The sequence below is a fragment of the Ptychodera flava genome, chromosome 9 (genome assembly GCF_041260155.1).
Source record: "Ptychodera flava strain L36383 chromosome 9, AS_Pfla_20210202, whole genome shotgun sequence".
NCBI lineage: Eukaryota > Metazoa > Hemichordata > Enteropneusta > Ptychoderidae > Ptychodera > Ptychodera flava.
The window spans coordinates 38,405,857-38,419,552 of record NC_091936.1 but is presented as its reverse complement, the minus strand read 5'-3'; the positions used below and the strand labels follow the sequence as shown (position 1 = coordinate 38,419,552).

The 13,696-nt window shown below is 39.0% G+C and overlaps 1 protein-coding gene across 9 annotated transcripts in view; it reads left to right on the top strand.

Annotated features, from left to right (window-relative positions):
- The window catches only part of LOC139140916 (PDF receptor-like), a 141,986-nt gene that overhangs the window by 126,598 nt on the left and 1,692 nt on the right, over positions 1–13,696 (top strand). For all 9 annotated transcript variants that reach the window (XM_070710406.1, XM_070710399.1, XM_070710407.1 and 6 more), the window contains 6 exons: positions 1,187–1,340; positions 1,856–1,916; positions 2,736–2,805; positions 4,590–4,675; positions 11,751–11,943; positions 12,959–13,048. In XM_070710406.1, the coding sequence (XP_070566507.1) occupies positions 1,187–1,340; positions 1,856–1,916; positions 2,736–2,805; positions 4,590–4,675; positions 11,751–11,943; positions 12,959–13,048 (654 nt within the window). The remainder of the gene's footprint in view (positions 1–1,186; positions 1,341–1,855; positions 1,917–2,735; positions 2,806–4,589; positions 4,676–11,750; positions 11,944–12,958; positions 13,049–13,696) is intronic.

Here is a 13,696-nt window from a genome sequence, read left to right as displayed (position 1 = left end):
GGAGAGTGTCGACCTGCTTACAAGGTCATGGGGTGAACATGTCAAGGTGGATGATTACCCAAGCGCCATGCACAAAATGCCATTGTAATATTGTCATTTTCTTGAAACTTTCTTAAAACGGTGGGAGAATCCATTTTAAAAAGTGTGTTCGAAATGCGGCGTAGTCATACTAGATTCCAAGATAAAGATACTCAATATTTTATCATTAATTAGAATAAGCCGTGAAGAATTGTAATGTCGAGACTTGTTTTATGTTTCTTTTCTTTTAAAATTACTTAAAATTACTTATAAGTTCACTTACTTATTTGTTTGTTTGTCTGCATGTGTAAAGCATTCCTCTTATCCGCAAATATACATTCTAAATTCTGAAACGGTACAAACGAAAAAAGGTCCTGATAGTACTTAATTTTGACATTTATAATAGATCCTCCACAGCAAATATAGCCCTTTAAGGAATGAAACGGTGACGTGAAGTAAGCTTTATACGCGTGTATGCTAACACCAACCAGTTCAGAAAGTCTGCATATGACAGCACTTTCTTTATAATACGAACACGAGCACAAAGTGTTTAGTCAACATAGTACGCACCCGGAACGGAAAGTTTTAAACGTGTGTTCAAACTTTCTTCAGAGAAACTTTAAACCATTTTCTTTTATTCTCAAGAATAAAGATCGGGTGTCACCCTGCAAAATGTTAATATCAGAGAAACAAATTACCAAAACATTACCGGAGGTTGAAAATCATAATGGCCGCTACACCGATAAAATGGTTATCGTTCTATCGGGTAAAATGTTTTTGGTTTTCGCCCAAACAAGACTGTAATTTCCCGGGCTTCAAATTTAGTCCACACAAATACCAGACCAGCTAATCATTGTAAACATTTAAGTGTCTGAAGATCTTTCCCCGTGGTACGTTCTACTTTAACAGGGGTCCGCAAATATTAAACTTTACTCTAAATGAACTTGCAAGTTTTGATGAGAGTCTGCAAAACGTAAGACGAAACTGCTGAATCAGAGAGTGATACAAAATGTTACCGTCTCGTCCTTGCATAAAAAACCCATAAAAGTTGATGGGCATATTTAATGTCTCTTCATATGGCATCTTGCAGGTTTCCTTTTTATCTCCTTTTGATAAATTTCACAAAATTTTGTCATGCATCTCATGCACTCTTAATGTTTATTCGCAGAAGGGACTTTGCGAAACTTTCGAGTGCATTCGACAGTACACCAGGTTTTGTGTATTTACCTGGATGTTCGTGGAAGGGTTGTACCTAAATGGCATGATCACTGCAGCCGTCTTTCAGAAACCTAATTTTAAGCTTTATCATTTCATTGGCTGGGGTAAGTAAGACTAAGGAGGGTATACAGTCACATGTAATATTATCTTTTTTACCCTGGCTACGAGTTCGACGACCGATGAAGAGGAAACTAGAGTTATATCACCGACCTACTTCTACTTCGCTTCTGTGATTATACAGAGAGTGCAATAAATGCCGTCTCTTTAATTTACGAGACTGTTATATTGCCATATAAAAATGAAAAGATAACACAATTTATCAAGGTAGCAGAAATATTCAAAACCTCATCCATATGTAGATTCATACCGAAACGACAAACATTATCTTGGAATGATTCAGCCACGTGTGTTGCATATTTATTATCAATACTAGTCACATACCGACAACTTCTTTTCAAACTTTATGTATCGGAAACAGCCCCTTTTTATGGCCCTTTATCTAATTATTCGAGAACGCTATGAAAGCTGGTTACCGCAAGTGCAGAAATAACAATGTCAGACTTTCACTGAATGGATATGCCAGGTTTTGATGTGCTCTACTCTGCGTTCGTATTTTCAGTTGTACCTATAATTCCAGTCACGGCATGGGCAATCACGATGCATTACAAGACGTCACAACTGTACGTATGATATGCTATTTTCAATTTGAAAGATTAGGCTGAAGACGCCTTTGTATTTATTTTTACCTCCTACAAGAGAATTACTTCTTACCTGATGGGTCACCTAGTATTGGGCCCTTCAAGACAATGAGTTATCAGCAAAAACAAATGAGCTCGTAACCCCATTATAGTATATTTTTATGCAATGTTTACACAATGATCACGTGACAGCAAATTTGAATAATCTCTAAAAATCGGCAAAAGTGACAAAATACCTGAGACAGATAAAAAAAAATCCCAGGCGCACTTCTTGAGTTTATTATTTTGTCAGTAATTGGCACAAATTTCGACAGGAAACACTGCAGTATTTGCAAAGAGGAAGGGTCAAACCGGCAGAGGTTAATCAAATTTACTGTTACGTGATCCTCATGTAAATAATTACCACAGCATACAAACCGCGGCATATCAGGAAATACATGCATTTATCGAGTTACGAACTCTGTTATTGGCAAAGAGTTCATTGTTTTGAAAGACTCTACACTTGTCGCGCAGTATACAGAAAATATTTATCCAGATTTATTTAAGTCTGATGATTGCAGGATGCATGAAACTTATGTAACAGATATCATTACTTTGTACTTGAAGAAATTTTGTGTTATTATTATTACACACACACACATATATATATATATATATATATATATATATATATATATATATATATATATATATATATTCTTTAATGATGTCTTTTCCAGCGTTGAAACTGCCTTTGATTCATCGCGACCAAGCTCGTTACATGTCGTCTCGTTACAGTCCCTCGCTGTTTTCAATTTTCAGTTGTTGGTTTGGAGCCGTCCACCTGCCTTACTATTGGATAATAGAGGCTCCGAGGCTGCTGATACTATTTGTGAGTAATCTTAATGGTAGTTGTAATTGACGAAGCGTCACATTCCGCACATGAACGAAAATCAAAGATTTTGCGCCGGATTCTAATTTGCTAAACAGAGTGGCTTAATCACTTGACCGAAACACACTGGCGTGTCTTCGGCGATATCTTTTTTATTTTGTCAGCGACCCTAAGGGCTATGATTTGAAGATCAGTTATGAGATTAAGCAATCTACCTTTGTGAATGCACGTAGTATACGTTCCGGGGTCAAACAAGTAGTTCTTACATCGGCGTCTGACAAAATATGCCCAAATTTCTCTACAAATTGAAGATAATGTTTTAGTCAAGTGCGAATGAGAGAAAGGTCACGCCTATACAATTTGCCATACTTAAGCAAATGGGCTCTCTGCTCATATTTCCGTTTCCTGCATGCGTATTTCCATACCTGCATATGCCGTGACGAACTTCGACTGTGAACGTGAAAACAACCACCCCGCCTCAAGTACGGAAACCGGAATGCAGCAGCTGCCGCACTCTTCCCCCCTGTTTCAGCTATGTGAAGTGAAGCCCAGAATATCTACAGCATATATGACTTGTTGGCAATGTATCGACTCTTTGAAGTGTACTGGCACAGGGTCGTTTAAAAGCGCGCGTGGATATTTACGATTACAATCGAATACGAGGCGGAAATTTAGCTCATATTTTATAAGAAGGAAAAACCGTAAATCATCCTCCTTGAATTCCGGACGATAAAATGAACCGGAACTTCAGATTTTTGAGTTCTGATGAACCAAAATTAAGAATATATGACATAAAAGTCGTCTCTAGTCTGTTTTAGTTCCATCGGGAACTTCGAAGTGTCGAATTTTTCGAAAGAAGGACATTCTACTGTACACTGTTTACAGTAACTTTGAAAGCCACTCGACACAAACCTGCAATAAACGAAGAACGATGAGTTTTGAAGATCTACATTTTGCTTGAACTCCCCGAGGCCATGACGATTTACTGAGCTCGCCGCTTTCAGTAGAATATCGCTTTTTAGCAGAATCTGATTTACATTTGCAAAAGTAAATTGTCACGTGTAAGATCTTTAGCTTCTTGTTGACTTGTAAGTCACGAGCGGTATTCAAAGCACTTTTGAACTCAAGATTCAGATAGGAGTAAGACTATTTTATTTAAGTTCACTCCGTGTCCACGCACACAGGTATGACCGCCCCTTTGAAAAGAATGGGGACTGAAGTCTGTCGGTAACGAGCTGACATGATCAATATATTACACAAAATACCAAAAGTCCATGTAAAGCATTAGGAGATTACCTTTTAATGCGCAATAGATAGGTGAAAACGTACACAGTTAATCTTCTTTGGTTGTAGAAATCCTGAGATTACGCTTCAGGGAATACCCAATGGTTGTCGGGATGGGCACCGATCAACAGACAAACACAGCGCACGGCTTTTCCAGCTACACCTTGTTTAACTCAGTGCACCCATGTTCTCGTTCAACTGTCATGACGAAGAAAGAAAAAACCTTGTGCCCAATAAGTTCTGCCCTTTTGAGTATTAACACGAGTAACTTTACAGTCCGGTAAAAGCATTCTGTGCACGGTCGCTATTCTTAATCGCTTGTCTGTCAAGCATCTCTTCGTAAAAACCTGACGAATGCATGACGCAATCGACATAATTGCAGGGAATAGGTCAACTTGAGATGTCTATCATCCATTTTCTGTCAGAAATTAGAGAAGGGGCCGTCAATTAATATATCGACTCACTTTATGTGGCATGGTTTCTTTTTTTTTCAATTTCAGATTAATTTGGCGTTTCTGATCAATATTATAAGAATATTGGTCACCAAGCTTCGAGAAAGTAATACCAGCGAGACCCAGCAAGTCAGGTGAGATCACGTTATACGATCGCTCTTCTTGCACAGTTTGTGCCAGGGGTCTATGCAGGGATGTAAAAACTACGCTATTTTACTTATCGTGGCTGAAAGAAATTTGGCTCGCACGACCAGCCGACTTCTGAGAAATGTATAGTGACTTTCCAATTCAAACGAAACAGCTCAAGATTCATATTCGAAGGGAAGTTGCAACTCGCTATCGTGCCATCGCCTCTCTACGATCGTAAGCACAGATGAATCAGCAAGAGTTCGTTAGAGTATTTCATAAATATGGATTCCTCCGCTCAACGATGCAGGAATAAATGCACCAATTATTAAAAATTGTGGTTTCTTGCTTCATATGACATTTTTGATTTTATTAAGTCTACCTGTAATATACCCAAAGTACTGTTGTCTACGATACGTCTGTTTTTCGCAGCACCATGCACGTTTTAGGTGCCAGTAGCTATTGGGATGGGCGCTTTACTCATTTATTTATTTAAAAGTTCCACTTAACTAGTCTGATTAATGAATATGATTTGAGCAATTTAGGCGGAATGATTTCTACACTAGGTATCTTAGTCGTCAATTTCAAACAATGAAAGTTACACTGGTCTGACTCAAAAAATACTGCGGTGTATTTATGTAGTGAAAGCTCTACAATCTTTTCTCATGCAAAATACTTCGTTCCTTAATGAACATAAGCTCGTGTTGAAGATTTCGGGTTTTCCCCGCCAAACAGACTACTCCACGCATATAGAATGTTCAAAGTTTAGACAAGACTTCTTGCACTGTTAATGCCCATAACGAAACGATTTGCCCTTCGTTAACAATCAAAAAGACATAGCTAGGAGAAAATGACTGACAACTCTACCCCGACACAGCTTAGAAAACATGCCAGTGCACATGTTCAAAGTTAGAACATGCCTGGCATACATTACATTAATGCCGAGGTCACCGCATACATGACATTTTGAACGGTTTTGTGAGACGCTTTTGCATGTTTTAACACGGCTACCTTGCCCCGAGCTAAACTATTACACTCTCTGATATGGTTGCAGTGAACAATAATTATTTTCTCCCATCAATATGCAACGGTTTTGTCGAATCGTTCCTTGGCTGATGCATTGAGGCAGGGACCCGCATTTGTAATTTCTTCAACATAAATGTCAGCCGGCAAGTCATGAGAAATCGACGCATCTGGGATGATGCCAATTTCCTTCGATAGAGTGATTCCAAGTAATATCTGTCTAATCGCCTAGCAAGCCTTGGCAAAATCACCGATAAATAATGTTCTCCGAGGGGATATATGTTATGGATTTTATTTCCTTCTATTTACTTAAGTTACCAATCTTTAGATAATAGTGTCGTTCACAAAAAAATATTCAACCATAATTTGCATAGCCTGTGGCTGATTGTTATTCAGCTTCAATGGCCTACGATCACTGAAGCACTCAAATGTCGGCCTCCTTCATACAGAGAAGGCTTCAATTTTGTTCTCTCTGCTGTAACTAGTGAATTTATTCGATTGCCAAATTTCAGACAATAGTATTTGAGACACTTAGTGAAAAACTGTTGTTGACTTTGTTTCAAGTAATGTTAGGTCGACCCGTATTGAGGCAGTTCGCGCCTCGAAAGTGAAATACTTCAACTTTTGCTCAAACTTTCATTAAGGAATCTTTCAACCATTTACTTCCAAGATCAAGAAACATTGTTACACCAAATGTGAGCTAATAAAAATCAGAGGTCACCGTGCAAATTTTGGTACTAGAGAAACAAAGTACCCAAGATTTACCGATATTTGAAATTCAAAATGGTCGCCATCCCTGTGCTAACTCTATGGAGGAAAAATAAAATTTTCGATTTTCGAAAAACTAAGGCGGTGGAAGTTTTTCTTTCATCAAGAGCTTCTAAATGAGCCCCCTTAAGTGGTAGATCAGAAAAAAATTGCAAAAGTTTGAGAGTCCGAATATCTGTCCCCAAGGCGCGAGCTACCTTGAAAAAATCATATGAACTGTAGTGAACGCTTCCATATTATGTAAGTACTTGGAGGGAGAGATAATGTGACACGCACGGTGTTGCACGACTATTCCTTTCACATTCATGTCTGTTATAGGCTTTTTGGTAGAATGCTTCTTCCTAAATTTAGAGACACTCGATCACTACAAATTTGTATACGTCCATGTTTGGTAAAAGAGGCGCGTGGCCATGCTTACCAATACAATGTCAGTAGGACGCTAGTTTTGGAGCTGCAACTCCATGATTGGTTTTCATAATTGATTGAAATCATTTAAGGCTTGAAGAGTAAATTGTCTCCTGTACCACCATGTTTCCATTTTATCCTGAAAGCTAGCATGGTGACACCGCACTTTGTATACATTTTTTAAAAAATGGCTTCACATATCGAGTGTGTGGTACAAGTCAATGCTTAAGCTAGCAGTGCACTGCCCATGCGTAGTACTCTGCCCTGAAAACTTTTTATCGACAGCAAAGTTTATCATAGAAAGCGCGCCAAAGTTTATGTGTGAAGGGGCGCCAGTTATTCTAGAACAAATCAATAACGCTATTGGTGAAGCTAAATGGAAGCATTTGAATCAATTGCATATGCAGTTATTAAACTAAGATACGGACATAGACCTTATAACTGTTTCGGCTAAAATAATTTCTTCATTGGGACATCGTTAAATTACTAATAACTTATCTTTTTACGGCAATGACAACGGAGTAATTCTGTGCGACGTGGCGAGTAATCTTATTTTCTTGCCTGCGTAAACTAAATTAAATATTTAGCCTGCAGTTCGGTAGAACGTTAGGTACAAGAGGATTAGTTCGTAGAATTTCTCCAAAAAGAGAGCATTTTGAAAGAATAGTGCTTGAATCATGAATGCCGACATAAAAAAAGTCGAATGAAGAATTCCTCATTATTAAATGTTCTCTCAAATTAGCTGGCAAATTGAATGTGGGATAATTTGGGTCATATAATTCCTGGGATAGAAAAAAACGCGAGCAGATTACAACAAAGTCGTCAGCAAGGAATGAGATGAGAATGAGATGGCCAACATTAACTGATAATTGTGGCCATTTATCACCGATGCTGATACTGTTAAGCTGCTGCTGAAATTCCTTGCCGCAGTCAATACGGCTCGGTTGTCCAGCCAGCCTAGATTGCAATATGTGCCCCCTTTAATGAAGACTTTTATCGTATTCCTACTCTCCCAGTCAGTTTGCAGAGGGCTTCCTCCCTTGATAGCGTTCAAATGTCATGAGTAACTTTATCGGAAGCGAAAGAGTGCAGTTTGGCTCAAATTTCCGTTTTAGAAGAATTTGGGAATTCATCGCTAAAATAAGATAAACACGCGTCTCTTCTTTTATATTTACTTTAAGAAATGATTTACAAGACTTTTTTTCTGTGGCGTCGATATTTACTGTAGCTGTAGTATTAAAAGTCAACTGTATGAACTGTATGTATGTATGTATGTATGTATCTATGTATGTATCTATGTATGTATGTATGTGTTTATGTATGTATGAACTGTATGTATGTATGTATGTATGTATGTATGTATGTATGTATGTATGTATGTATGTGTTTTGAGTGCATGTCATGCGCGTATATATATATATATATATATATATATATATATATATATATATATATATATAGTATGCAGGCATATGTAGATATATATATATGGTATGCAGGCATATGTAGATGTATATACCTACGATCGGGTAAATGTAGACAGACGTAGAACAAAGACTAGACAGTTTGACAACCACAGCAGAAATGGGATGCTCTGAAAAAGAATGTTCAAAGCTCGTGATTGCGGGATTATTGCCATTGGTACAGGTGAATGCAATTTGCCAAGTGAACGTAGAGTCTAAAAGTCGGATTGCACTGACGGTTGAGTCTTTTAACAACTGATGATAGAGATGTGTACGGATGGATTGGAAAGTGTGGAATGGGGGCACTGTGGTTAAATGAATCACCGTGGTTTACGTGAATTTGCAGTTATGAAGACAGTCTGAGAACAGGGGACAAAATGTTCACGCGTTTTACTCGATAATTGCTTCTTTGATGGCTGGATTGTTGGATTTATAGGGCGTCTTAATAAAAAACCCCAAATAAACTAGTAAAAATAGTTGAAATTTTCATCGCTTCCGTGTTTCGATTTAATTCTGTCCAGGTCAGTTTTCCCCACGACACTACCGATATTGCAGTCGCACGGTTACCTGGCAAAGCCGGGAGCGCTAATTCGCACATGATAACGCAACTCAATACCTGGTAATCGAAGCTTTCAGGGACTTAATCTGAAATCCATCAAGTTACGCACATGTCGCCGATACAACCGATGTACCTGTGGATGCTCTTGTTATTGCTGCAGTTCGTTAGCGCCGGAGTCGTGCAAATTACTAAGTTTTGCCATTTTACGTTTGAATTGAATTATGACATAATAAAAGATAGTAAAGTCCTCAGCGTCAATGAACAGTTCTCCAATAAATGTCTATTAAAGGTCGTCGTGGTTTGGTCTTTATTGCCTTGTTGTATGGGTTTGGCATTTACTTTTTCAGTAGAGGATAAACATTCTTTATGAGGCAGTCCTAATACAACAGAGGATTGGCATTTTTTATGAAGCAGTCCTAAAAGGGAAAATCAATTCGTCGTTACATGGCCTCCTGTCAGGTTGCATATTGCCGTCATTGCAATATTTAGAATATTTCCCATTACCTAACTGCCTACCTGCTAAGATAGATAAACCCGCTTACTTTCCTGCAAACTTATCCCCTAAAACAGATGCCGAAAAAGTGATCGAATAAAGTTAGATGTATGTATGTATGTATGTATGTATGTATGTATGTATGTATGTATGTATGTATGTATGTATGTATGTATGTATGTATGTATGTATGTACGCACGCACGCACGCACGCACGCACGCACGCACGTACGTACGTACGTACGTATGTATGTATGTATGTATGTGTGTATGTAATGTATGTATGCATACTTACCTACGTACGTTTGTATAACCTCAGTATGTTTGCTTTAATCTCAGTATGTTTGATTGTACATGCACTAGTATTTAATGAATGGAAAATCAACGTTACACGAAACAGGGAAGTTTTATTTAAATGTAAAGAGTATATTTTTCTGATGAACTGAATCGTTAAAGATCGGCAGTCGGCCAGTCATGAAATGACTTTGCCGCATACATGGTTGTGTTTCGTCACAAGTGAACAATCATGCTAATTGCCTGTTGTATTATTGTTATACAATGCGTGTTCCAAATATGGAGTGTAGAGTTTAAGTCATTTTAAGAGAGCTGCATGATTTGAAAGTAAGGTAGACGAAAAGTAATGCCTTGTAAATACCTGGTAGTCTTGATGTGCGCTACACAGGCTGTTATAAATTAATAAAATCATGCATTCGTATAACGTAGAGAGACAGTTTATCCTCTGTACTTGCATCGTCCTTTTACAGGATATCGACCGTGCCACGAGAAGAGTTTTCTGACGTGCTTTGCGTTCAATGTAGTCCGTAGACCCGATGTTTGGTTCCCGGCTAGGATAAGTGACGCTAAAGAACACACGCAATAGGTTAGCCGGCAGCCATGAAACACTCCAAAGTTTGGTCAAAGGCCGTTTAAATGATACCGTGAACAGAAGCAACAAGGCCGTCATTAGATGAAATACGGATGTCTCTCTAATGCTTGCTCGGCGTGCGGTATAGGTCGCTAAAAACGACTGCACTACATCTATTACGGATCCAGTCACGCGTGAACTTTGCAAAATTTGCGTAAGATTTTCTGCGGCACTCTTCCGATGGCCAACCTCTGCTTGGCTGTCACGACTACGCATCAATTAGTGGACCCCCATCACGTTCTCATCAATATCCACTTAAGGAACGACCCGACACATGACTGGCGCATTTCATATGCAACATCTTTGGGTCATAGTCGATCTGGGTACACTACTTGGAGGAACAGTCGGCGTTCTTGAAAGAAAATGTCACGCTAAACTTAGTCTACCGAGGATAAATTAATGCATAGTTTCACGGCTTACACGCATGACTTGTCATCATTCTCAGAGCTCATCAAAGGATACAATTTTGAAGATATTATTCACTCGAGCCTTCCAATATCAAACAGAAGCGGACGTCTTGTCTCCCCTTGCCAGACAGAGTCGTGCCATTGCATCATGCGTATAGGTACACTATCACAACGACTTGCCACAGAACATGGGGCTTTCCTACGACCCGCTCGACATCACATAGTCCCTTTGTATTCTCATAGGGATCGAGCCATCATGCGTAGATCATCCTCGGGGGACAGTATCAGCAAAAGTTCGGTGTCGAATATGAAAACGTGAAACCCTCAGATTTTGGCCAAAACAACTGCATACCCTTGTCGCCTGATCTATTAAAACAGAGCAAGGCTCTGTGGGCAAAATCTTTGACTCAATGGATCCTTGTTTTATCGAAAATGATTTTTGCGGGACTTAATTAGACCTATAAACCCATACATGCAGGAGTATAATTATCTTTTGACAGCATCCAATATTTAATTTCAATTAAAGGTGGGTCTGTGCAAGTCCTGAAATGCCTGTCGGCTATTTTAAAACGCGACATTTATTCGAACTATAGTCTCTACAAGTATCTCGACTTTCTCTGCCATGTAATGACGCTTTTGATTCAATTTCTTCCTTGGGGACAGTGACTATCATTCTGACGACCAGTAATGCTCAAGGAAACTAATTTGTAACAAGGTTCTTGCGTCAGGGGTTCGCAAGTTCTTACGTCATTCGGAAAGTACAATGGCTGCTGCAAACTTGCAAGTATCAAAACACTGGCCTCGTAATTCACTGTTTAATATGTCTGTGTTTCAACTGTTGTCGAATGTCATATAATTCGCATCTATTAGTACCTCCTTTTCATCGAAAATATTATGAACAAAATAAAGCCCTCCATGCAAAAAATGGGAAAGTTATTACTCCTAAATATGTGATGTGAACTTCGATTAAAGGTTTTCCTTAACAAAGACTGTCAAATTTGTCTTCGCGGCATAACAAAGTTTTCTGTTTCCCTCTACAGAAAAGCGGTAAAGGCGGCCATATTGCTAGCGCCTCTCCTCGGAGTCATCAGTTTGCTATTCCTGTTTTTCGGGGACGGACCAAAAGCGAACCACAGTCGTGTTGTGATCGTTGTGTACTTTTACGGAGGAATGCTGGTGACCCCGTTTCAAGGGTTTCTGGTTGTTCTTTTACACTGTTTTATGCATGGAGAGGTACGTGGATTTTCATAAATTGACCATCTAATTTTCTGGAAAAAAAGGTGGAAATAAGAAAAAAAAAGGGTGAATACGTTCTACTGGTGTAACGACAACCCACATATTATGCTGTTGATGTGTTTGTGGAGCATACCTTTTTAAAAATTAGAACTGTCCCGTCCTAAAACCATAGAGGCAACACACTTCCCGATTTAGGGGTGAACCATTTCATTTTTTTGGCTCAAATAGGTCCGACAGTAGTGTATCCTTTCATCAAAACGTTTTTACAACGCTAGCGTTAAATGGTTAAAAGTTGGACGCCTACGAAGGAAAATGAGAATGAAAGAGTTGTATATGATATGATATGATATGATACGATATGATATGATATGATATCATATGATATCATATCATATCATATCACAACAATGCTTGGATTCATGATGGCCACTGCAAGCTGCAGTCTTGACGGTCCGTTACTTGCACACGACAACGGGCCATTTGTGGACGCCCGGTGCCTTTAAATTACGATGTTTTAGTTGTAACATGAAAGATTTATCGGCGCTTCACTTAAAGGTCGCGTGGGTCCGATGCGACCAAGGAGAGTGGTATAAATTTACACTTAAGATGCTCGACAGTATTTTTCCCTGTGATATACCAAGCACCATTTAACTTTTGTGACCATTTTGACGTGCTTCAACTGTGCTGTACGTCATTCAAACACGATTGGAACTAATTTGGGATAATTGGATCTTCATGTTTTTCAAATTTCTCAAATTAAAGTGTTAGTTGCCCCATAGCTAAATGTTGCAATCTTACAAATTGCTTATAAAAAACAAGTGTATAACTTAACAAAGAAAAGCAGACGGGCATACACTTGCAGATCAAACCGACATTACTTCACCATCCAATTATCCCAAATCAGTTCCAATCGTATTTTCAGTAAATGCATCTTTATAAATGAGAAAATGCACATACGCAGACTGTACGACCGTACTCCTTCAAAGTTGCCTTTGAATATGTATACTTTCAGGTCCGCATGCTTATTCGCCGAAAATGGGCAGGATGGAGGAGCACGCAAAGACTTGGTCGGCGGAGAATGTCCAGCACGACGACCACAGATGTAAGTAGTAGCCACAAAAGTTTCGTCCGAAGATTTCACCGCATGCTCTGGTCGTCAAGTAGCGGAAGATATACCGGGAATTATACAGAGTGCACGCAAACAGAATTTCATATTTTCGTCAGTGACAACGAATCTCAAATACCGAACTTGAAAAAGGCAAACGAAACTCCTATCCCATGTCACTACTCGACCAATGTCTGACGACATAAATAATCTCACACATGCACTTTCACTTGGCCGGATAACGGTGCAAACGTCAAAACGAGGCTATTTTTAAGTAGTTCAATCTATATTGTATAAATACTTGTTCCCTACGAGTCGGAATATTTTACGAGGAAGAGACTTTTCACAGATATCTACAGCTCGCTGCAGGTTTTGGCAAAAATTATGCATTCGGCGCCAACTGGTGTGGCGTCGCGCATGAACTTTCATTTCCCGGCACCAACGTAGTATGACAATTCAACGATATGCAAATTGGTTTTTCAATGGCGCCATGAGACGCCGTTAGGTGGAGAAGGCACCGATATACGCTCAGTCGGTGCCAAAAGATACTGGCAAATATTCACTTATGTTTTATGGTTATGCATAATCTCAAAGCCATACGTTGTTATTTTAATATATGCACGAGAATGTTGTAACATTTTATTT